General features: G+C 40.5%; 1 protein-coding gene across 9 annotated transcripts in view; it reads left to right on the top strand.

The window, feature by feature from the left end:
• CHD7 (chromodomain helicase DNA binding protein 7) overlaps window positions 1–24,496 on the top strand; it is a 141,515-nt gene that overhangs the window by 47,282 nt on the left and 69,737 nt on the right. For all 9 annotated transcript variants that reach the window (XM_053396063.1, XM_053396064.1, XM_053396066.1 and 6 more), the window contains one exon: window positions 19,468–19,898. In XM_053396063.1, coding sequence (XP_053252038.1) covers window positions 19,468–19,898 — 431 coding nt within the window. The remainder of the gene's footprint in view (window positions 1–19,467; window positions 19,899–24,496) is intronic.

Here is a 24,496-nt window from a genome sequence, read left to right as displayed (position 1 = left end):
CCAAGATTTTGGTTCTCATTACCCCAAGCTCCCAAACTATTGGTGGCAACATGCAGATCTGTATAAAGTGGAAATGCTACCTCTTCATTGTTTTGTAGGTTGTAATAGCATAGGAAAATAAATATAAGCACATACAACTGCATCATGTACTATGGTAACTACTGTAGATCTTTGATAAATGGGGAGTTTGAATTGCTGCTAACCGGTCAGAAGAGCACTTAAATTGTAGGTTTTGGAAGGCCTGTAGTTTCTTGTCTGAACAATGCTGGTACCAATCCTAACTTGTAGGTTAGTTTTATCCATTGTCAGGCACCATGTGATTGCTTCCTGTAGATCAGGGATGGGAAATGTGTGGCTCTCCAGGTGTTGCTGGACTCCAACTCCCATCAGCCCCAGCTAGCATGGCATGTGGTCAGGAATGATGGGAGTTGGAATCCAGCACCATTTGGAGGGCCATAGGTTGCCCATCCCTGCTTTAAATGGTTTTAATTTCTATTTTTATCAATTATGCATTCCTAGAGAATAAATGTACAGGAAATGGAATCCTACATTCAAACTTCTGCAGTTGCATACAGAAAAAGAGTTTTTGAAACAATAGTAAAGTATACCAGCAAATCTCTGCCTTAATTTATATTTCAGTAGCAAACTTTTATGTAATGTTTACAGATTTTTTTATCTTTCTTCACATTTGGTCTCTGCACATTTGATACAAGCAGTTGATACATTTAGTTTAATGACCACACTTCTTCAAAAGGATCCCAGAGTCACATACGGCAACTAAAACAATACATACAATAAAACCATATCAGTATTAATAAAAACATTAATTAATTACATTAATTAAAAACAACAAACTATAGGAATGTATCTAACTTTGAACCATATATAAGACTCCCAAAACTTGAGTGAATATATTCAGAATTCATTTTCATCATTTGTTCTCATGGACAGAAGATAAATTAGTTGTTTTACATTCCTGCTGAATATGCATTTGTATTGATAACTCTCATATAGATTGATATGTCAGGTAAAAAGGTGTGGTTTAAATATTTGGTATAAAATATGGTGTTGCTGTTGTGCAGCAGTTAAAACTGCTCATTGAAGTATTTGTGCAAGGTCGTCTTTCTGGCACAGTCATGTAGAAGTTTTTGGCCTATAAATGATGTTGACCTACAATTCCTGTCAGTCCTGACCATTGGTCATACTGGGGTAATGGAAGATGTAGTTCAGCAACATCCAGAGAGCCAAAAGTCCCCCACTCCTGCTATAGCACATCTGGCACATCTAAAATCATGGTGCGGTATCTATGACATTAAGTTGCTTTTTCAAACATGCATGTGAACTCTCAAGATGAAATAATAGTGTCCTCTCTATTCAGTTTTATAAATTGGATTGTATGCCAGGGATATCATGAAACAATTTTTTTCTAAAATACAGTAGTAAGGAGCACCCCTAGATTGTGATAAAGACTTTGAAAGAACTTAGTTCCTTTCTACAGACATAGTAGAGACTTCCCTGCATTAGCTGTTCTTAACATATTCAGAGAAAAACAGGTGGTGTGTATGTACACATTATTTGCCTGAACTTCCTGTGACAAAAATTTGCTTGAGGGCATATTTATTTATCTGAATGTTCTTTTTGTTCCCTTTTGCCATCCACACAACACAATTGACTTAACTTCATAATTTTGGAGAAACATGTGCAGATAAACAAGAATTTAATTGACATACTTTCCGGTGTAGTGAACAGCCCTCAGACACAAATAAAGGAGCGTTTATGGATCAGATCCTTTGACCATTCTGACCATGCTCATTCAGAAAGATTACTTCCGACCCTATTTGGAGAAGCTTCACTCCAGGGAGAGGTTTAAGGGGATGGCACACATGTGAACTCCTTGATTGTCACCAATACCTTAACTATATTGTTGAGAAGGCATTTGTTCCAACTTGATATACAGCATATACAGTCACTCGGGTAATAATCCTTCCCAAATCACTTCTCATTGAGAAATGAATTATGACTTTAATGATAGTGAGTGTTCTGGGAAAAATTGCATAATGTAAAAGAGACACCAGAGCTGATATGCTAAAGTAAGGCTTAGAGGGAAAGGATGGTATTGTTACTCGGGAGCAAATCTAGAAAGTGACATAGTAAGTAATTTTCTTTGTGTTTGTTTGTGTGTTGCTGATGGGTACATAAAATAAAATTAAAAAGAACGTTGAGATAAAACGCCAAAAATGTTTTTCAGTGCATTTAGTGCTTCCTTCTGGCTTGTATTTTAGATCTGTGTATCACTTGAACTTTAGCTGTTTAAATTACCCGTGAACAGTTTCCAACATTCTGTTTATCCCTCCTAGTCCCATTTTCTCTCTCTTCCAGATGGCCTTGCATCCGCTTGCAGTTCTGGTACCCCATATTTTTTGGCCCTGTTAGATAGTGATAATGCTGTAGTTCTCCTTGCATGGGAGATCAGATCTGATCTGAAGTGGTTTGTTTAATTTTGAAAGAAATATTCGTGTGTACCAGCCAATTGTTGCTAAACACTCTGGGCTGTTTATAAATAGACCTTATGCTTCTGGATATAAAAATATTTACCATTAAAGCTGGCATCATTTTCATTTGTGCAAACTGTCATCTGTGTATTCCCAGTAGCTATTGTTCATAACTTAGGGTCATGAGATAATGCAAAATCTAGTTGCTAGAAATAGAAAAAAATAAAGGTTCATCTTTCTTTCAGGTTTATTTCTCTTTGCAGGAAATGAAATGCCTCTTACTTTGAGCTCTCAGTTGTGTAGGAGTGTAAAATACTTTCTTTGATGAAAATTTTCAAACAAAATTCTTTAAACTTTTTTATACATTATTTGGCAAATAATAGATTCATTTTACAGAAGAATCATAGAGTGCATAAGCTGAGGTGTGATCTTGGACCTGGGATTGTAATACATAGAATTCGTAAAGCATTTGGGATATCTAGAGTGCCTTCATATAGGATTTCTTAAAACAACTTCATATGGCTGGTCAGGAGTATTATATCTGCACTGCAGATAGGGATCTGAGAGAAGACCAACTTTCCTAAGACCATCTATGCAAGGGTAGCCAACAGGGCACCCTCTAGAAATTGCAGAATCACAGGTCCCATCATCCCTTACCATTGACCATGTTGGCTGGGACTGATGGGAGTTGTAGTCTAGCAAACATTTGGAGGGCACCATGCTTCTGCTATGTTTGTAGAATGTATGTGGAGTGATTGAGCTAGATACTTCCTGTTCACTGCTTGTACTATTGACACATTCTACACTAGCCAATGTCTTGCTGTGAGACATCATCTTAACTTCTTTGTGCCAGCAAAAGGGAAGAACATCATGGAGGATGTTTATGGTTTTACAAAAATGAAACAGACAGGTCTGGTTAATTTGTGGTTGATTTAAATTTATTTTGAGCTGTAATTCTAGCTCAAATGGGAGAGTCTGTGGTAAAGCAGTTGAAAGTCTGTGGTTTTAAATTAATTTTCAGATGTTTAGAAATCCAGATTTCAGTGGCATGGGCATCTGCCTTCCTTTAAGTTTAAAGCTAAATGAGGGTTCTAAGCATGTGGGGAGCAGCAGGAAAATTGGAATGCTGGCTGGGGAGGGGACAGAGGAATCGACTCAGTCTCATCTATGCATGGACAGATCAGCCTATTGCTGTATATCCCTGCATCTGAAATCATTTCTGGGTGGATTTTAAAAAGTTTTTTTTAAGTCATAAAAACTATCCCCCCCCCGCATTCTCAAGCTCAGCATCAAGGAAAATATTTGTTTAACGTCAGCTGAGTCTATCTGAAAAATGGTTTGGATACTGAGAAAATCATAGAATCGTGGAGTTGGAAGGGATTCAAGGGTTATCTAGCCCAACTCCCTGCAATGAACTCATCCCACCGCCTTTATTTCATTTTTTTTTACTTGTAATTTTGAAGGGAGTTCTTATTTCCACTCTTTCAACTCCACGTGCCCCCCAAAAGCACACCAGTTTGCATACATTTTTTCTTAATAAATAAAAGCTTACAGAGGAAAACTTGACCTTGCATTCTACAAACATAGCAGAAGCAAAAGACCCAAAGAGGTTTTCCCATTAATTTTATGGTTCTTAATTCAGTCATGCTTTGGCAGTATTTTGATAGCCACCTTTTTCTTTGCTTTGTGTGTAACAGTGCTTATTGTTACAAGTTATATTTTCAAAGTTTGTTCTGAGTCCTACAGGGTAACTAATCCTATTGTCTTGATTACTTTTTAAAATTTTGTGCTGTCGACACTTCAGATTTCTCGTCAGCCGATGCTTGTAGTCATTATCTTCACAGAACTCTAGCCCAATGGTTGCCATCAATTTGATTTGAACTGATTTTATAATGAATTGATTTTAGAATGCTGTATTATTTTACTGTTAGCCGCTCTGAGCCTGGCTTTGGCTGGGGAGGGCGGGATATAAATAAAATTTTATTATTATTTATTATTATATTTCAGTGATCATTTATATTTATGCTTATAACACGAGCAATATATATATATATATATATATATATATATATATATATATATATATTACTCAGTCAATATATTTAGCCTTCCCAAACAAGATAGGTTTTTTATTATTGCAATACGGTGATTTCTTCAACTTTATAATTCTATTCTTTGATGCAAATCCACTAATTGCTCTCATTTGTTGTAGTGGTATTTGACTCTGGCTTTGATCTTCATTCTTATCATCTACTCCAGATTTTCAAAGATGCCTTCCATATTAGATTTCAGAATAAGTCTGTATTACATGGTCCTAGCAGTTTACATGTATAAGTATAATTAATATTAGAAGTACTACTAGGCTCCTTGTGCTAGAGGAAGTTTGTTTCCTGGCTTTTAAAATATGAGGTTCCAGTTGAAAAGCCATTAGGAATCTTTTCGGGTGTTTAAAATGCTGTTGCTTTAAAACTGTTCTCTAATAATAATCCTAGGGCTCATCTATAGAACTAGTCTATTTAGAATCTCTCAAGTTGCCTTGAAACCATACCTATATAGTGTAATAAAAAGCAGAAATATGGAGTTGAGAGAGCCAGCAGTTTTTGCTAAAATTCCATATCCTATTATGAATTTTTAATCTATTAAATCATGTATTGCTTTATGATAATTTGACTAAAATATTTTCAAGATGTTATAATTATTAATTAGATTTCTTACACTCCACCATGAGGTTCCAGGGCGGGTTACAACAATTTAGAAATACAGTATTAAAATCAGTCAAAACAAATCAGTAAAGAGAAGAGGGCAGGTCCTATAAAAGCCTCTCATGTGCCAAAGGCCATGATAGAGAAGTGTGTCTTCAGCATACCATGAAAACGACAGTCCAAAAGTGTCAGAGGGAGGGAATTCCATGTCTTAGGGGTTGCTGCACAGAATGCCACCTCCAGAACCACCTTTCTTTGAATTGAGAGCATTGAAACTACCTCAGACCCCTTTGCCCAATCTTAACACTCAAGAGGGTCTGTAGCAGTGTTAGAAACTGGGATAGAAAAGCTAGGAGCCAAATGGCTCCTGGGACGTACCGTATTTTTCGCTCCATAGGGCGCACTGGACCATAGGGAGCACCTAGTTTTTTTTGGGGGGGGGGGAATCAAGAAAAAAAAAATCTCCCCCCCCCCAGCCCCAAAGAGCAGTGTACAGGCTGCGCAACCTCTCCCTTCCGGAGGGGTTGCGCAGGGCTATGGCACAAGCCAAGGCAGTGAGCGGGATGGATCCTGCTCGCTGTTTTGGCTTCCTTTTTAGCCCCACGCAAGGCTAAGGAAGCCATAGCCACGTGCAGCCTCTCCCTCCCGGAGGGGCTGTGCGCAGCTATCCCTGAAGCCTGGAGAGCAAGAGGGGTTGGTGCGCACCAACGCCTCTCGCTCTCCAGGCTGCAGCGAAAGCAACGCGAAGCCTCCAGAGCGTGGAGGGAGCGCTCCCCCTGCACTTCGGAGGCTTAGCGTTGCTATCGCTGAAGCCAAGGAGCCTGCATTCGCTCCATAGGACGCACACACATTTCCCCTCAATTTTTGGAGGGGAAAAGATGCGTCCTATAGAGCGAAAAATACGGTAGGTTGTGGGCACCAAAACAGAATGTCTAGTCTCCATTTGGGGGGATCAGCAGCACTTTTTATTTATTCTTTTGATAAGCATGAACTAATACACAATTCACATAAGTGACACATTGTTAACAATATTTTTAGCAGAAATTGGTAATACATATTTAATTTGGTGTTTACAATAAAAATCAGTATTATACTTCAGTTTTCAAAACACTTTTAGATTGGTACCTTGGGTTAAAAACTTAATTCGTTCTGGAGGTCCGTTCTTAACCTGAAACTGTTCTTAACCTGAGCTACCACTTTAGCTAATGGGGCCTCCCGTTGCCGCCGCGTTGCTGCCACATGATTTCTGTTCTCATCCTGAAGCAAAGTTCTTAACCTGAGGTACTATTTCTGGGTTAGTGGAAGCGACTGTAACCTGAGGTATCACTGTACTCTTTATTTTTAAACTTCTTAAAATATTGTCTATCCTTAGCATATACTTCGAGGCTTCAAAGCCCATACATTTCAGCAATCCATGAGTGTCCGCCAACCAAAAAAATGGCACCCAGATTTTTTGGGGTGCTTGCAAATGGAAAATCTTCAGGCGCAAAATGTGTCTGGCGCCTTGCTAATTTTGAACCCTAGGGAAAGAGGTAGCCTCTCACATCTTTGGAACTACTATAACTTGATAAAGCAGGGATATTTCTAGTAGCTGAACAAATAAACTGGGTAAATAAATAAAGCATTTAAAATCACTAAAATTAACAGTAATAGAGATTAAAACATGCCAACACCTGTGTCTTGATATATAGATTATAGTAATGATTTAGCCTGAAACTTCTTTGCATGCATCTTAAAAACAAAAACTTATCTAGAAGTTGTTTCCAGTTTTTACTGTGTTCTAAATAGATAAACCTTGCCTTTCAAGTAAAGTGCTTGGGCTGCAGTCTTGCTTGTAATTACATATGCAACTGATTTAAGCTGAGGTAACGGGGAATGCTGTGAAAGTACACGATGCAGTTCTAATGCTGAAGGTAAGCAAGTATGGTTCTGAAGCTGCCCAGACTAGCAACTACAGTGTGATTTCAGCTTTACATGGTTGAAGGCCAGCCAGTTGAAATCGAACAAATTAAATGCACAGAAGGTGGAGAAGTAAAATGCTCTTATTGTGCAGGGTTTCCCCAGCGCAGAATAAGCTCTTAAGCTCTCCATCTTGTTTACCGGGTTCTCAGAGACTCTTGCACGGACCCTTGGAGGTTCTTGCTGGAACTTGGATGTGGCCTCATGATATCGCGCAAGAGCCTCCCAGGGCCTTGTAAGCAAGACAGAGAGCTTAAACCACTCTGCCTAGCGGGGAGAAGGGGAGAGAGCAAGACCTGTTGGGTGTGCTAGCTCTGGAAGGTAATATTGCTCGCCCGGGGTGGTTCAAGGAAATGGTTGGACTATACGTGTTCTTGCATATACACATAGCCCCCAGAAAATAACCCCCACTCAAGATGCCGCTGAGCAGCAAGGTATAAGCGTTAATAATACACGTGTGACTTAGCACAGGACTTCAGCTTATATTAGTCCGGGTGAACACTCAAATTTGAGCATGGTGATATCGGTTATATAAGAACAATGCTTAACTTAAGAAGTACCTAAGCTTTATCAAAATGTTCAATCAATTTATGCTTATCTGCCTTACTCCTTCCTTTGAAAATAATGGTTCCACTTGCAAAGCGTCCTTTAAAAAATAAATATAAAATAGCACCCATCTTTTAATAAGCTTCAGAATAGATACTTCTTTAGTTGCACTTGTTACGTCACTTAATGACATTACCTTGGTCATATAAAGAGAGAGACTATTTTCCAGCCGTGTTTGAAATACTCCTAATTTCCCCCCGTCTACCTTAACCTCCATTTGAGTTTAGGGCTATAATGGAATCCATTATAGGTAAAAGGTCTATGACTTAGTCATTGAGCCTCTCAAATCTTGCTGCTTTAAAAATTGCTGCTATTAAAACTTTACTAGTATTGATGTTAAATTCATTCATGTTAACATACTGTATTACCTTTGCTATCACCCGTTCAATTTCTGTGTTTTTCTTCTGGAAATTGGTATCCTTGATTTAATATCAAATCTACTTATACGCAACAAAATCTTAACACTGAAACCGCTTCTTGAATTAGATTTTCATTCTTAACCTGGTGGAAGAATTATATTGAACATGGTATTTGGCCACACTCTTAAGAGATCTTACTTGGATTTCAGAGTCTGACCATCTCAATATATAACTATCAATGTTATTGAAGTGCTAGGAACCTCAGCTTATTTCTCCTATTGTAATACTTACCTTTTAAAAAACCCCACTAATCTTATTCTGTATTTATTGTTGAGATACCAGAAATGGACATTGCAAGCATAGCTTGAAGCAGAAAAAATGGAAGTGAGGAAATTCAAAGTGAAGGTTAAATTTCAAATGTTGAAATCTGCTTTGTTCTTCTGCCTCTTTCCAGTAGACTACAGCTTCACATTAATTAATCATGTTGCAGTGAATAAACAAGGTATAGTGTCTGCAGAATAGTCGTGGAATTGAGAACATCTAAAGAACTCCTAGCTGCCCTTCACATATGTTGTGCATTTATTTCTAAAGAATAGAACTATAATCCTATTGCACTTACCTGGGAGTAAGGCAAATTAATACTTCTTACGCCAATGCCTAAACACAGCAAGACTTACTTCTAAGTAAATATGCAAAGACCTCACCTTTCAAAATTAAGGATTTACAATTTTAGAATTCTGTTGCAACTTATATCATTTTCTTAATAGATAAAACAGCTGTTCTTTACATGCTTTCAGTTATTTAACAATTTCTCCCTCCTCTTCCTCCCTCCTACTTAATGATACACATAGCCAGTATCTTCAGTCTTCCCTCCATTGACTTATATTTAGCAAGGACATTATTGCTAGCCCAACAGTGTACAGCATAAATGTGGCGAGATACCAGCCTACTATTTCCCACTGACTGTAGAGTAAGCTTTTGGTAGTAAAAGTGACCCTTAGGAATTTTTTAAGTTGTAAATTCCTCCATATGAGTAGCATGGATTTAATATCATCCAACTTTCTGCAGGTGAAAATATGGACATTCATCACCCCCCAAAACTGACCCCCCTCAACCCCCCCATTTTTGTGTGGGGGGGCAGCAGAACATTCCTATCAGATGAAGGGCAAGAGCCACCCCCACTACACCAGTGGGACACAGTGTACACCATCTCTGCTATCTGGAGAAAACTCCTTAATCCCCATTTTTCTTTTCTTTTATTCTTTCGTAGATTTACAGAAAGAAATAAACACATTGATAAATAAATTTTAGAAAGGAGCAAGATTAGACGAGGATGCACAAAGCTGTATAATAATAATAATAATAGTTACTGTTCACTGCTCCACTCCCTCTTTCTTCCCACGCAGGGCGATCCTGTACCTGCCCCTAGAGGCAGCCTCTCTTCCTCCTCGCCCACTCTGAGTATGCAGGATTACAACTTCAACTGAAGTTCCTCATACTTTTATTATTGGAACTCTGTCCATATATTACACTGGAAGTCTTCCTTATTCCTGTAATTCCACATCCATTTCCCTTCCACAAGCTTCTTTCCTGAATGTTTTTAGTGAATGATACTGTTTTCCCAAAGATTCTCAACTCCTTTATCCTAAGCTTCAGTTTTATAGGCCAATCATAATCCTATGTCAAAGAAAGAATAGATTATTTTTTTCTTGATGCTTATCTTTTAAAACCAGGTCTCCACAACTCAAATCACTAGAGTCATATTACAGTTTTTATGGCGAAAAAGCATTTTTGTTGCTACTTAATTGGTTTTTAACCCATTCTCTTAACCTCCATTTTCCCTTTCTGAACTCCATAGGATGTGAACCTCCTTTTCCTTGTACCATAATGGGTCTCCTTTCTGATCCATTTGTTGCCTGAATTTTTTGTTTCCCTGTCCCAAACATTTCTACAACACCATCTCTGTCTCCACTTTTTCTTGTTCTCTTTGCAGCCTATAACTCATGATTTAAAAAGCAAGAAAAGGGGTGATTTACATGGTAGTTTTAAATCAAGTTTCCCATTAACACTACTTATATGTTTCCTAACTAATGGTGCAAACCAGACTACTAAACAGTGTTAACAACTAAATACAATATTATTTTCACTGTTGTTTCATTCTTGCAGTTAAAGCTTGTGTTTCTTTGTTGCATTTGAATCCTGTATCCATTGTGAATCCGCCTATAGAGCAAGGGTCGGGAACCTCCAGCCTGTGGGCCAGATGTGGTCCACCGAGGGTCTCAGTTTGGTCTCTGAGGCTGCTTTGACCACCCACTCCAAACCTGACAACATATGTAATGTCAGGTCTGCAGGATAGGTATTGAGAGGACTTCAGAGGAACAATCGGAAGTGAAAATGAGCTCTTGATTGTTCCTTTGCTGCTGGAGCAAGGTGAACTGCCAGTGCCCATCAACTTGATGGGCTACGAGGGTGCATCTGGGTTCACAAAGCGATTTCCATTAAAATCACTGTTGGAGGTTTCAAGAGTAGCATGGGCTGTTTGCAAAACTGGGATATCTTTGAAATATTGCCATATTGAGGCTTCCATAAAAATTTCTGAGGTTAGCAGTACAATCTTAAATGGCAACTTAGAATAAAGTCAGTTGAGCTCATTGGGTTTTATTCCTAGACAAGTGGGTATAGGATTGCAGCTATGGGAATATAGGAACTCACACAATGAATTTTTTTTGCCTTTTCTTTCACTTTCTGGTATTGTTCCCTTTCAGCCTCATTCTGCCTTGACCTAGTGTAATCTTCTCAAGCCAGTAGCAGATGAAAACAAACTGCCCATGACTAATAAGTTGAAGCAAGATTTGATAGTTAATGAGTAGACTAGAGCAGTTTATTTTTGCCAGGTGAAGATGAAATGCCTATGTTTGGTAAGATCCATGGTAAATATCCATGTTTGAAAAATGATTGGATTTGTACTTAAATTGAGTTAAAGACATCATTTCTATGTATCTGGTAGAGATGTTGATTATGTTTAGAGCTCAACTCCGAAATAAAGCTCCAAAAGTAACCAACCTTCCCCCACAAAGAAACAGCTTATTGGGGGCTGGCTGGAAAGAAGTCTGCATTTCTGTGTTGGGTGCAGAGGCGGTACAAAACCATCCAGCCTCTTCCACTAGCCCATTCACTTTCAATGAGTTGGCCAATATGCCTGTATCCTCATTATGAAACTTAAGAAAATATCAGTTTTGTTTGTGAATGCCCTTCCCCTGGAAGCATGCTTAGCACTGACACTTACTTTCATTCTGGGGCCAAGCAGAAGTGCTGCAGTTTCCCCATGCAAGCCAGGAAGACAGGCATAGCTTTGTAGTCTCAATGAGTGGATAAGATAATGGTTTCAGGATGAGGGGTTGTATTTGTTAGGCACTGGGGAACTGAGGGGGTAAAGCTGAGAGGAGTGCAGGAGGCAAATCTCCCCCTTGGTGTGCTGAACCCCTGGCCTACCTGGTGGCAAGTCAGTATGTCAGCTCCAAAGTTTAAAGTCGGGGTCAATCCAAGCAATCAGAGTCCAAAGGTCAGGAGACACAGTCCAGAGTCAAACCTAAAGCACAGCCCCATAGAGGTATAGGTGCACCCAAGCCAAGGTCCATCAACATGGGCAGCACCTTGGTTCCCCTTCCCTTTTGTCCTTTGCATGCTGATTGCAGCACCTGGGTTTGATGAGGCATGTGACCCTCACCTGCTCCAAGCTGAGGAATCACACACCTCCCAGAGCTAGCAAGCCACAGACAGACAGCTAGGAAGCTGGGCTGTGGGCCCTTGCCTGACTCAGCCTCCTAGAGTGCCACTCCTGCTGCTATCTATGCCTCAGAGCCCACTGTGTTCGTGGGGACAGGGGCGCCTCTGTCTCTGGTGATGGGTCCTGCTGCTCTGGTTTGTGCACACTGAGCCCCATCCCCTCACCATCCTCCTGTGACTACTTCCTTCCTCACCCCCTGCTTGCCCCTGTGTGTCCTCACCAGGATCCTTTTCCTCCTCCCTGTTGTCCTGCCAGTTCATGACACTTGGGATGAAGACTATAAAACTAATGAAAATTTAAATGGAGGTGGTGAAGAACTAGGCATTGTATGTTTCTGGCTACTCTGGGGGATTTTCCAGTGGATAGAGCAGGTGACCCTGCTGAGGATCTGACTTCAGTGTGGAGTGGTGAGACTCATACGGCTCATGCAATCTCTCCTTGGTGCATGCTCTAGTGCTGTGGCATCTGTTTTGCTCCTTGGTATACTGAGGAGCTGCAGTTGATGAATTGAAGGGTTGGAGTGTCAGTGGCATAAATCTCACTCAGAAGCCAACCAAATATGTGTTCTGGTTCATAATCAGGCCTGCCACTTTGCAGTGAGGGCAGCAAAGAGATCCTACTTGACTGCCTCCATTGCATTCACAGGGAACCTTCTGATGTAGTTCTTCTATGTGGTCCGATGGCTGGTTACTCCTATCATAGAGGCAGACCGCTGCGGTTTGTTGTTAACATCTGTCTGTCTTGAGAGACAATAGAGTGCGCCTCAGGGGGTGAAGGCAAACTGCTGGAGAATCACAGTGTCTGTTGTGGATGCAGAGACTAGTAACTGCTGCCTCCTATGTTGTTTTTGTGGCCTCTCTGGGACTCAAGGATGTGTGTGTGAGAAGGTCTTGGGCTGCCTCGCTGGTGTGGTCCAAAGGAAAACAGAGCAAGATATTTGGCACCTGCTTGGCTGCAGGAGTTGCAGGAAGGAGGCAAGCAAGATGCCATTCAGCCATCTTAGGACCTCCTCTCTGGATTTGTGTAGGGTTTACTCCTTATTTAGCCTTTTCTTCTCCGCAAGGCAGTGAGTACTGATTTTTTCTTGGGCTTTACTCCCAAAGCCTTTCTCATGAATGAGGATAGTCGCAAGGCAGCAGAGGTTTAGACCAGAGTTTTCATCCTCTGAGATGGGCTACCTTCCCACATCAATGAGGCCCATTTGCCCTTCATTTCCAATAACACCTCTCAATAACTTCTGAAACAGGAGATGCTATAAAAGCCTCTGGATTAGTGTCTGAATGCAGTGATGGACTGGAAAAGGGTCACTAACTTTGCTTGTGTGCTGGACCCAGTGCTAACCTGAGTAACACGGTCCAGGTCCGGTTCTGAATCCCAGGGTTCCACAATGAGTCAGTCCAACAGGGCCGAGGCAGGAAACCAGGCAAGGTCAGGCACAGGATCACAGGCAGGTTCTGACAAACAGCAATGTCGCTCCCGCAACCTGGGGCAGGGTCCAGCAGCCTTTTATCTTTGTCGGGGTAACGGCCGGTCCTGATCCCCTGGTGACTCATGTCCCTGTCTCGCCCGAAGGCGAGCACTCCTCCTGCAAGTACTCAGGTCTCTCCTTCTCTCAGTCCTCAGTCTCTGCAGCTCGGGATATGTCGGTGGGTTACTAGACCCAGAGGCCGCCTCAGCCTCTCCTGACCCAACTGGTAGTAGAGCAGCTGTAAGTGATTGCACAGCTGAAGGCAATGAGGTAATCCCCACATCTGGAGCCAGGGCAGGCTCAGGCCCCTGACTCGGCCCAGCTGGTGCTAATTGCAGGGGAACCTGTGCAGACTGGGGCTCTTCAGAATCAGGCCCCAGACTAGGTTCAGCTGCCGCCTGAGGCAAAGGATCTGGTGCGGACTGAGACTCCTCTGGCTCCGAGTCTGACCCCGAGTCCCAGGCCATCACACCTTGAATCTTGGGAAGACAGAGGTTCTTTGGGTGGCTGGTTCCCATGTTCGGGAAGTTGGCAATCGATACCTATTCTGGATGGAGTTGCACTCTCTCTCTGAAGGAACAACTCCCTAGCTTTGGGGCTACTCCTGGATGCATCTTTGTCACTATAGACCCAAGGGTGCTGTGTGGGTAGGAGTGCCTTTTATCAGCTTTGTCCCGTTCGCCAGGAATAGCTATTTGTGGACAGGAATAACCTGACCAGGGTACTTGGTACCCTTGAGACAGGACTACTGTGATGTGCTCTATGTGGGACTGCTCTTGGGTCTGGTGAGAAACTCCAGCTGGTACAGAATGCAGTAGCCAGATGCTGAAGTGGGCATCTGACTGAAAATGTGAGATGCTTCACTGGCTGCCCATCTAGTCCTGGGCCAGGTCAAGGTTCTTGTATTTTCTCTGGATCCTTACACCTAGAGCAGGTATCTTCAATCTTTCCAGACTCAGACCCCCTTTTAACCCAAACATGTATTGGGGACCCATTTCTTAATATTTTACCATATATTTTCATGGTGGTAATGTTCCTGCTGAAACTCAGCTTGGATCGGGCTGTGACTAAATAGTGAAGACCAGTGACCTAGAACAAATGATATATTGTTTTGAAGTAGCTTAGAATACATTGACTAAGGAGAGAAGGAGGAACACTCGCACACTCATGTGAAAATGACCTTTGCAACCTGACTTGGAACATGATTTCAGTGGGACCTGTATTTTAGATTGTCCCACAGTAAGGTGTAAGCAAACAACCATTGAATGGATGGAAGCTTAGTTTGTTTGCCTTGCTTGAAATACCATGTGGTCCTTCTGCAAGGGACAAATAAAATGCTGCTTTTGCTCCCCTTACCCAGTGTGTCTTGAGATAGAGTCGGCTCCCTACCTAAATTTATTTCCTTCTGCTGCTTTGCTATTGGAATCCTAAGGTAGGGAAGGTGTTCATTCACTTTGTCAATAGATGCAAATTCCATCAGAGGAAATGCTTCAAGCCTGGGGAACAACCCCTGACCAATCAGAGTCAATGGGCTGGGGCTTGAGCTGTAGACAAGGAGCAGGTAGTGGTTGGAGGGAGTTAGGAGCTGCTGTTGGCTGGCTACTCTGGAGCATCCCTTGGAGAGGCTAGGCACAGTAATACCACAGATCCTCTCAAAAAGGAGCCAAGTTTCAATTTGCATTGCCCTTCCTCTTCTGTTTATTTTTCCTACTGACCAACACCACCTCCTCTAGCTGAGCTCAGGAGTTGGCTTTAAAAGAAGATTATACAAATTCATGATGGAGAGGGCTATCAATGGCTACAGGGCATGATGGCTATGATCTGTTGAAGGCAGCGATGCTTCTGAATACCAGTTGCTGAAAACCATTAGAGGGGAGAGGACTCTTGTGTTCAAAATCTGCTTATGGCTTCCCCACCGGCATCTGGACTAAATGGGCTATTGGCCTGATCCAGCAGGCTCTTATGGTTTTCTTACTTTCCAGTTTTGGCTGGGGACCAAAGGACATTGCAATCTGGACACTGATAACTTGACCTCAGTAGTTTGTGTTCTGTTAACTTCACAGTTAGATTACGTCAGTGCCTTATGCAACAAAAGATAGGAAAATTATAAGCATGTTTGTGAGAAGAATATTATGGAAGATTTTGCATCATAACCCAAGGATCATAAAATGAGAATTAAACGAGGTCATGTTCTGCTCAAAATTCTAACCTGATGGCAAAGAAAAGACATTTTGTATACATTTTTAATGTTTTCTACCAATTTTGCAAGTAATGCTGAAACTTGATAGTTTTTCCTAACCTTTCAGTATCAGTTAACCATTGTTTCCTTCTGAGCCATGTTGCTGGGATGGCACTTGGAGTGTTAGCGGAAGTTCCTGTCCATTCGGGAGGGAGTGACCTAGAAGGTGGTGCTGGGGAATTTCTGTTCCACCACGTGGTGGGTTTCCTCGGGGTTCTGTGCTGTCAACATCTACATGAAACAGCTTGGAGAAGTCATCCAAAGGTTTTGACTGATATGTTTTTTTCAGTATGCGAATAATTCACAACTCTATCTCCTCTTTCGCATCTAAAAGTCACAGGGAGGTTGTGAAAAGGCTAAACAATTGCTTGGTTGTTTTGAGGTGGATAAAGGCAAACAATATGATGCTTAATCCAGGTATGACAGAGGTACTGGAATTAGGAAGTCTACTGACCTGTTTTATATTGGTTTGTACTTCTCCAAAGACCCAGTTTGCAGCTTTGGGGGTTCTTCTGGACTTGACAGTAAAGTTGTGCCTTGGATCCCGAACATCTTGCAAGTCGAATGTTCTTTGGAACCCGAACATCCAATGGGGGTTACACGGCTTCCAATTGGCTGCAGGAGGTCCCTGCAGCCAATCAAAAGCTGCGCTTTGGTTTCCAAATGTTTTGGAAGTCGAACGGACTTCCAGAATGGATTCCATTCGACTCTCAAGGTACAACTGTATTTGTGAATACATTATGTAGCACTGTTGGCTTGGAGTGCCTTTTACCAACTTAGGCTGGTTCACTAGATAGAAACTTTTTCCAGAGAAAGTGGACCATGCCTCAATCACACACTTCCTCGGTTACTCATTCAGATTGCATTGTAATTTATGAAACTTAAATTAGCACAAAATGTAGCTGCTTGGATGCGTATTGGGCCAATTGTTCAGAGCATATATCACATATACCATGCCATTTGCATTGATTGCTTATGGGTTTCTAGACCTTATTTAAATAGTCAATGTTGACCTTTAAAAGCCAAGATATTTTGGTACCACATTATTTCAAACCCTGCTGCCCCCATATGAGGCTGTTTGGCCTTGTACAATATAGAAAGTTGCTCTAACTTAACACACACAACCTACATTCTTGGATTTCTTACACTATGCAAACAAATCTGGAAATTACCATACATTTGAAAAGTAACTTTACAGTCATACCTCGTGTTTCGTTAGGTTCATGTTGTGTCTTTTTGGCTTGTGAACGCGGCAAACCTTTAACTGTATACTTCCTGGTTTTGCCGTGTGTGCATGCGCAGAAGCGTTCTGCACGCTTTGCACATGCGCAGAAGCGGCGCTCTTGTTACGGACTTTTTGGGATGCCGAAGGCCCCCCCCCCAGAACGGATCGAGTCTGTAACTAGAGGTACCGCTGTATTTCACTACCTGCATTGCATTGCAACCTTACTTCAAATGGGTGGAGAATTATGAGGCAGCATTAATATGATTATAAAATAAAAATAAACAAAAGTTTTATAATAAGCTTCATTTGACAGAATAAAACTTGTAAGCAGTTACAAGTTAATACCGGAAGTAGATATTTGTATGCTAAAATGGCCTTCATGATGTGGGAATTTCCACCCTTCTTTTAAATGAGATTTTGGGAGAGCCCTTAATTGTATTGAATAAGTGTCATCCTGGAAATGGATGACAAAACAACAACTGTAAAATTAATAGCATTACTGAGGAAGGTATCATGCGGCTGGTTAGGGAGGTGATGCAGTCCAGTAGTCTGTTATATGAGTATTAATGTGAGCCCCAGGTTTTTTTCACATGATTAAAAGAGGCCATCTGTTCTTTGTTAAATGTTTACAAAAACAGCTTTTCTCTAAAAGACTTAGGGTTATGGAAGTCTAATAAATACTGAAATATTTTTGAACACCTTTCCCATTTCAAGTAGTACAAAAAATTTTTTTTACTGCTAATCAGACAGGATTATTGACTACTTGTGTTTAATCTTTACTGATTTCTCTCCTGTGAAAGATTAAATTTTGAGCCAAGGTGTTGAACTGATTGCTTAGAGTACAAATCGCAAAGTGAGTTGAAATAAGAAGATACCATGATAATTTGTAGAATATCGCTAAGGTAAAGTGGCTTTAAGAGTTTTTTAAAAATAAGTAGGAAAGTTAGGTGAAGTGGCTGGTTGCTCACAAGTTACTGGAAAGATAATATGCAGAAAAATCTGTGTCCCTCCCCTTTAACCATCACCACCACCTGCCTGGAAAAATGACAGCTGTGGAGAGCAGCACATGGTTTAACTTTAGCAGGAGAGAGCTGGGTACAGGTATGTGCCCTCCATTATCTGGGAAGAGAAATTGGGATGAAGCAGTCCTTTAAGCTGTCTCACAGAGGAGACTTCCAGCACCCTGAAACTATATACAGTGGTACCTCGGGTTACATACACTTCTGGTTACAGACTCCGCTAACCCAGAAATATTACCCTGGGTTAAGAACTTTGCTTCAGGATGAGAACAGAAATTGTGCTCCAGCGGCGCGGTGGCAGCGGGAGGCCCCATTAGCTAAAGTGGTGCTTCAGGTTAAGAACAGTTTCAGGTTAAGAACGGACCTCCGGAACGAATTAAGTACTTAACCCGAGGTACCACTGTATCTGTTTTACCTTTTGCAACTTTTTTGGGGCGGAGCGGAGTTATTATTATTTTAAATTATAAGGTGCCCTGAATGCCTTTGCAGAAAGTTGGTGCATGAGTGCAATCAATAAGCAATCTACACATTTGTCCAAACTGGGCGGTTGGAGTTCACCAACAGTTCTATGATGAACATATTTTCAAGAACAAGAAAATACCTCATGAATAATTTCTGATTTATTAGCCCTGGTGTAAGTCTTAACAAAAACCAAACCTAGGTATGAGAATCAGACAAAAAAATTAGAAGAAGAAATTGAAATGAGATTGGAATTAGACAGCGGTGACTAGGAATAAGAGGAGTGTTGTATGATAACAACAAACAAATGAGAAAATGGGAGTGTTGTATGATAACAACAAACAAATGAGAAAATGGCTGTCTAATCCTAGTACAAGTAGAGGAAGCAGGAAATGATAGCAGTTGCTTCATTAATTGTATTTATAAGGATAGATGGGACCCAGAAAGCTGCTGAATGCTTTTGGTACTCCTATGAGCAGTCACTTTGAGAAGCACCTTATTTGGAGAACTTTAGTGAACTTTACAGCTATACATGTATTTTTATTCAGAATCACATACATTTAAAAAATAAATGGACTTTTTGGTGGATGAAGTACTTATTTTTTCACAGCTTAATTTTTTTTAATCATTTCTCCCCATGCCTTAGTTCATAGCATCTTGTCTGTGTATTGTTCCATCAGTCACTAAATATAATTGGAACAAATGGGTCAAGGCAATTCTTATCAGCTATTCATTTACTTTGAATAAAGCAGTAAATAGGTCATTTTACACCAATGTTGGCAGAAAAGTACATGTATCCTCTTGCTATCATACAGATCACCTGTCATCTCTGATCACTTTCTGTTTTGTTCCAATCATACCAGGGTATTAGTGGCCCCATGTGCTCTGCTGTACTCTGTTGTAATAGAAGTAAAGCCGTTTCTAATGTGACTTTTATCATTAAGTAATTATGATATAATAATTCTCTTTATAGGTGTAGACCTTACATATTAATAATTTAACATGGCTGTTCTAAATGTTGGATTAATTTTGTTTTCTGAATGACTGCCTGGTCTCCTGGAAAAAAAAATGCAACATTTTCTTTAATCAGTAAGATTTCCAAGGCTGAATTTTAAAGTTGTATTAATTTAATGCCTCATTTGTTTCTCCTAGCATTCTCCGTCAGAACCCTTCCTTGAGAAACCAGTGCCAGACATGACTCAGGTTAGTGGACCGAATGCCCAGCTACTGAAAAGTGATGATTACCTTCCATCAATTGAGCAGCAACCACAGCAGAAGAAAAAGAAAAAGAAAAACAATCACATTGTTGCAGAAGGTCCCAGCAAAGGATTTGGCAAGGATGGCTTTCCTAGTGGGCTTGATAGCCAGGATCCTACCAGGAAATCTCTAGACTGTTCCCAGGAAGAGAAAAAGAAAAAGAAAAAACCCAAGGTGAAAAAAGAGCCGAAGGATCCGAAAGAACCTAAGGAGAAGAAGGAGCCTAAGGAACCCAAGACTCCCAAAACCCCGAAGATCCCTAAAGAGCCAAAGGAGAAAAAAGCAAAAAACACCACACCAAAACCCAAGGCCAACAAAAAGGCAAGGTATGTACTAGTATTCCAATTTATTTTTAAAAAAATCTCTTATATGTTCTATTTTTAAAATAGATTTATGTGCTTTGAAAACATATAGTACGTATAACAAATGGAAGATCTTTTTTTTTCTTTTTAGATTTCCAGAATACTTATTGGGATTAACTGACATGAACTAAAGTGACATTGACCCCTTTGTTGTTAGTAGTGGCACTCATTTTTGGTTTCCTTGTTTTATGTATGAAATGGCAGATACTTTAGGGATATGTATTAGAGGCACAGGTCTAGGCAAAGAATCATAGGCTTTGATTTTAATCAATAATGCAAATTTTTGAATGAATTAAAAAGGAGGAATGCTGTTGTCACAAAGCCCCTCCCCATCCCTAATTAGAACAAGAATTGCTTGTCACACATAGTACTATAACACTTTAAAGGACAGTTTCAGATTCTGCTCAGTTATGTGAACAAATATGTACTTGCTCTATTCTGTGGTGTGCATAGTTAATACAAAAGACAACTAAAGAAACTAGCATAATCTACCCAACTCCTTACCTTAGAAACATGATTATAAGTCTTAGGTGATGTCAACTCTTGGAGAATTGGAATGCAGTAGATGAAATTGTATCTTCCATGTCACAAAACATTAATATCAATCATTTTTATTGTATATAGCCAAAGGCCTTTACAATGGACGACAGAGAATAAAATGAAATTTTCATCTAAAATATTACACGTAATCACAGTTTACAATATAAAAATAAATGTACAACATTAAGACTTAAGATTGGAGTGCATTCACATAGCTGGAATGGAGCTTCTTGACTGCCACTGCAAATTTGGCTATCTGGTGTGTAATATATAGATGTTTATCTGCTAGGAGTTCAACTGTCACTTCCTTTGCAGATTGACCTGGAAGCCGATTAAGAATTGGCAATATAAATGGCCATTGTATACAAGGGGCAAGTCAGCAGGTGGTGTGTGATGTCCTCTGCCTGATTACATCCATGAATACATTTGTGATCCCCTCTAAATATGCCAAGGGCATCTGTTGAAATCTTCGTTTTACTAAGGCTCTGTGTGATTGTGGGAAAGTCAGAGTCTCAAGGTAACAGGGCCTTGAATGATTGGTCTTGAATGTGGGGGTACCAAGTAGAGTAGTGGGCAGCAATGATGGATGCTCTGTCTTGGTTGGCATCCTGATCAAAAATCCAATTTCTAAGGTCACGTGGGCTAAGGGTTAAGTAGTTCTCTATTTGGAGATTATAAGCCCTAATCTTATCTTGGAACTTTTGTGCCCAGCCCCCTGTCCTTAGTTGCTCTAACCAACAGAGCTTAGTACGAGTATGATCCTCGAAGGCATTTAGCCTGTGCCAGTATCTCAGATGGGCTAGATCAATTCTGGCTGCTAGCGAGGGAAGGCCCAAGTCGGCTCTGAGGTGGGCTTCCGGTGTACTGCAGGGAAACCCCCAAATCTAAAGTTATTTTGCAGAACCTCTATTTCAGATTTGACAGCAATTCCCCATATCTCAGCTGGGCGATGATTTTAGAGACAAAGATCTTAATAGCTGGGTTGATTAACTGTCCGCCTTTTGAATGGAAGAACCTATATAGCTGCCCAGTCGAATGGGAAAACATCAATAAGACTTTATAGTTGCCTTGGAAAAGAAACAAGTTTAATGAAAATTAAGTGGATCACAGTTTTCTCATATATGTAATACACTTGGAGGAAGTAATTTGGGCTTTGAAAACATGACTGACTTTGCATGAGCACAAATTGAAGACAGCCTACATTATTTGGGGACAAGAACTATTGCAGATTTTGTTCTACGGAAATGTTAGTTCTTTTGTACCTGCATTGACACCATGAGAAAAACTGTCAGGGGCCTAATCTTCTATTGTGGGGAAGGGATATGATATTTCATTCCAATGAATGATGCCCTTGAATTTATTTATTTATTCATTCTTTTATTTAAAATATTTATATACTTTATTTTTTTTAAATACAAACAGAAATAATAACATGCAAACTTGACTGTTTATTTGTCTTTATGAATACAAAAGATATCCTAAAATGAGGTTGCTTTGTGTCACCCTGTCAAAGTTTGTGTGGAATTTCAGAACTTTCTATTGGCTGCATCTATGGAAGAAGCTTTATATCTGTTACTTCCAGGGCCTACCTCTTAGCTGCATGAGTGTGTTGCTGTACTTACTCTGTAATTAAGTGTTCTATTGTTAACACTGTGTATTGTCTGATAGAGAAGGGAAATGGCTAATGAAAGCTTAGGCCTATTGGAAAACACCCTGAACCATTATACAGGTAGCATGAACAAATTAAAAGTGTAGTGTTAATCATGGGTTTTAAACCTATTAATAAGTGCACATTTTAAAGCCTGTACTAATGCTAGCTTACTGAATTAATGGAAACTGTGTTGAAAGCGGTGCAACTTCTGTGAGGAAAACTTGTTTTTATATGCCAGGTAGTGCCAAAGGCTAAGAAACTCATAATTGAATCAAGGTTTTAGGTTAATCAATAGGCTAAATCATTAATCTGCCAAGAACCAGTTACGTACTGAACTGATCAGTCCAATCATTTATTTTCTTGATAAGCTGCAATGCTACAGAGAAAGAAAATAATAAGAATACTAAAATCTATTCAACTAAGGATAAATTCTGAGCACCGTAGCATAACTAAGGGTGTGAGGCAGTTCTTTGCATGGGTAGCGAAGTGCAGGTGTACAGCTGTATCTGAAGCCTGTCACCAGCTTGTAAGGATGTGTCCTTGAAGGTGGCAGTTGACTTACTTTGCCTCTGTTCAGCCCCTAGGAAACATCCTGTTGAATTATTGATCCTCCCACCCAAGTAAGGGTTGAATCGTACACCTTGACAGTGACTACCCTGAATTGAAAATGGCCCTTCTCCCCTTATGGGAGCAACCTGTATGTAAGGGTTGGTCAGGAGGTCTGCCTAGCATGGCTGTGGAAGGGGGCAGGAAGAAGGTTGATATATATGGCAGCAGGATCTTTTGGACAGTTCTGAATGCTACTTTGTGCATATGAAGCCACCTCATTGTGTCTTCTGTATGACAGGAGGGAATCGGTTATAATATATTGATATTTGAATGAGAAATACTTCGGTTATAATTATTATTGGTATATAAAAACATGTAAGCCCTGCTTTATGCTTATTATCTTATTCCAATATTCTGTGGAAGAGTTAAGTGAGCATACATGCTAGTAATGTCCATTCGTAATGAATTACATCAGTTTCCAACCGAAAGAGGCTTCAGGGGAAAATAACATAACTCAGTGGTAGAGCGTATGTTCTAGATTCAGGCTCTGGCATCTCCAAGGTGGTCTGGAAAAGACCAGTGCATGGAGAGTATGCACTGAAAGTCCATGCAGACTAGGGGCAGGGAACATAACCGTCCTGAACACAGAGAGGCACACTTTGCCATTTTGACAGGTGGGTGAGGTCCCCATCTGTTAGTCACAATGTCATCAGATGACTTAAAAGTGAAAAGTTACTTTGTGGCTGCAGCTTGAGCTCCTCCTACAGAGGAAGAGCCTTTGCATCATCACCTGCAATTTAAGCCAGCAATGCAAAAGGATACTTGTGCTTACAGCAAGCCCCAGTAAGTGCAAATCCGTCTATGGTACTCAATCCCATGGGAAGAAATAATGCCCACCAACTTGGATGGCTTTAAATGAGGATTAGACAAATACATGGAGGTTACGACTGTATGTGACTACTAGACATGATGATTATACTCTACCTCCACAGTTCAGGGCAATATCATTCTGAATACCAGTGCTTGAAACCACAGGAGGGGAGAATGCTCTTTGGCTCAGGTCCTGATTGCACCTGTTTGGCCATTGTGAGAACAGGATGTTGGACTAGATGTGCCGTTGGTCTGATCCAGCAGTCTTTTCTTAATGTTCTTGCTGCAAGTGCCAATCAGCTGCTCATGGCTCCCAAGAAGCCTACTGGAATCACCCTTGCTATGGAGTTCCCAATGATATTACAGTTGATCAATGCTAGTTTTCTTTCACTGCCAACCAGTACTTTAAGGCTTCTGATCATTCCTTGGCAACCCTATTTCACATATGAGGTCAGTTGGACATGGTTTGAGGAAAACAGCCACACAGACCAAATTGGGACCCATGCTGGAACCCAACAAAAAATCATGTTAAGAACAAATTTCTGTTTTCTAAAGTCTACGGGCTAAAGAACTACTTCTAAGAAGGATGGGTCAACACTGCTGGAACAGTTTCTTCTTCTTCTTCTTCTTCTTCTTCTTCTTCTTCTTCTTCTTCTCAAAACTGGTATAGATTTTTCAGTATTTTCCAGTGTTTCGACAATCTTATTTGGCTGTTTTTAAAATGTTTTCTGCATTTAAATTTGTAAGCTATGAAAACCTGCAGTGTTCTGAGAGAGTACAGATGACTATGAATTGACTCTTGTTGATAGCACTGAATTTGAATAGACTTAACCTTGAGAAATTGTGATGAAACCTATCAAGTAAAGGCAGAGCATGCTGGGAAAGTAAACTCTTGTGGTTTTCCTTGGTGTTTGTCACGCCACATTTTTCTTATAGTATTTAATTGCAGAGG

This window comes from Podarcis raffonei, chromosome 7 (genome assembly GCF_027172205.1).
Source record: "Podarcis raffonei isolate rPodRaf1 chromosome 7, rPodRaf1.pri, whole genome shotgun sequence".
Lineage (NCBI taxonomy): Eukaryota > Metazoa > Chordata > Lepidosauria > Squamata > Lacertidae > Podarcis > Podarcis raffonei.
The sequence above is the reverse complement of the archived record's forward strand: the minus strand, read 5'-3'. Positions and strand labels throughout refer to the sequence as shown.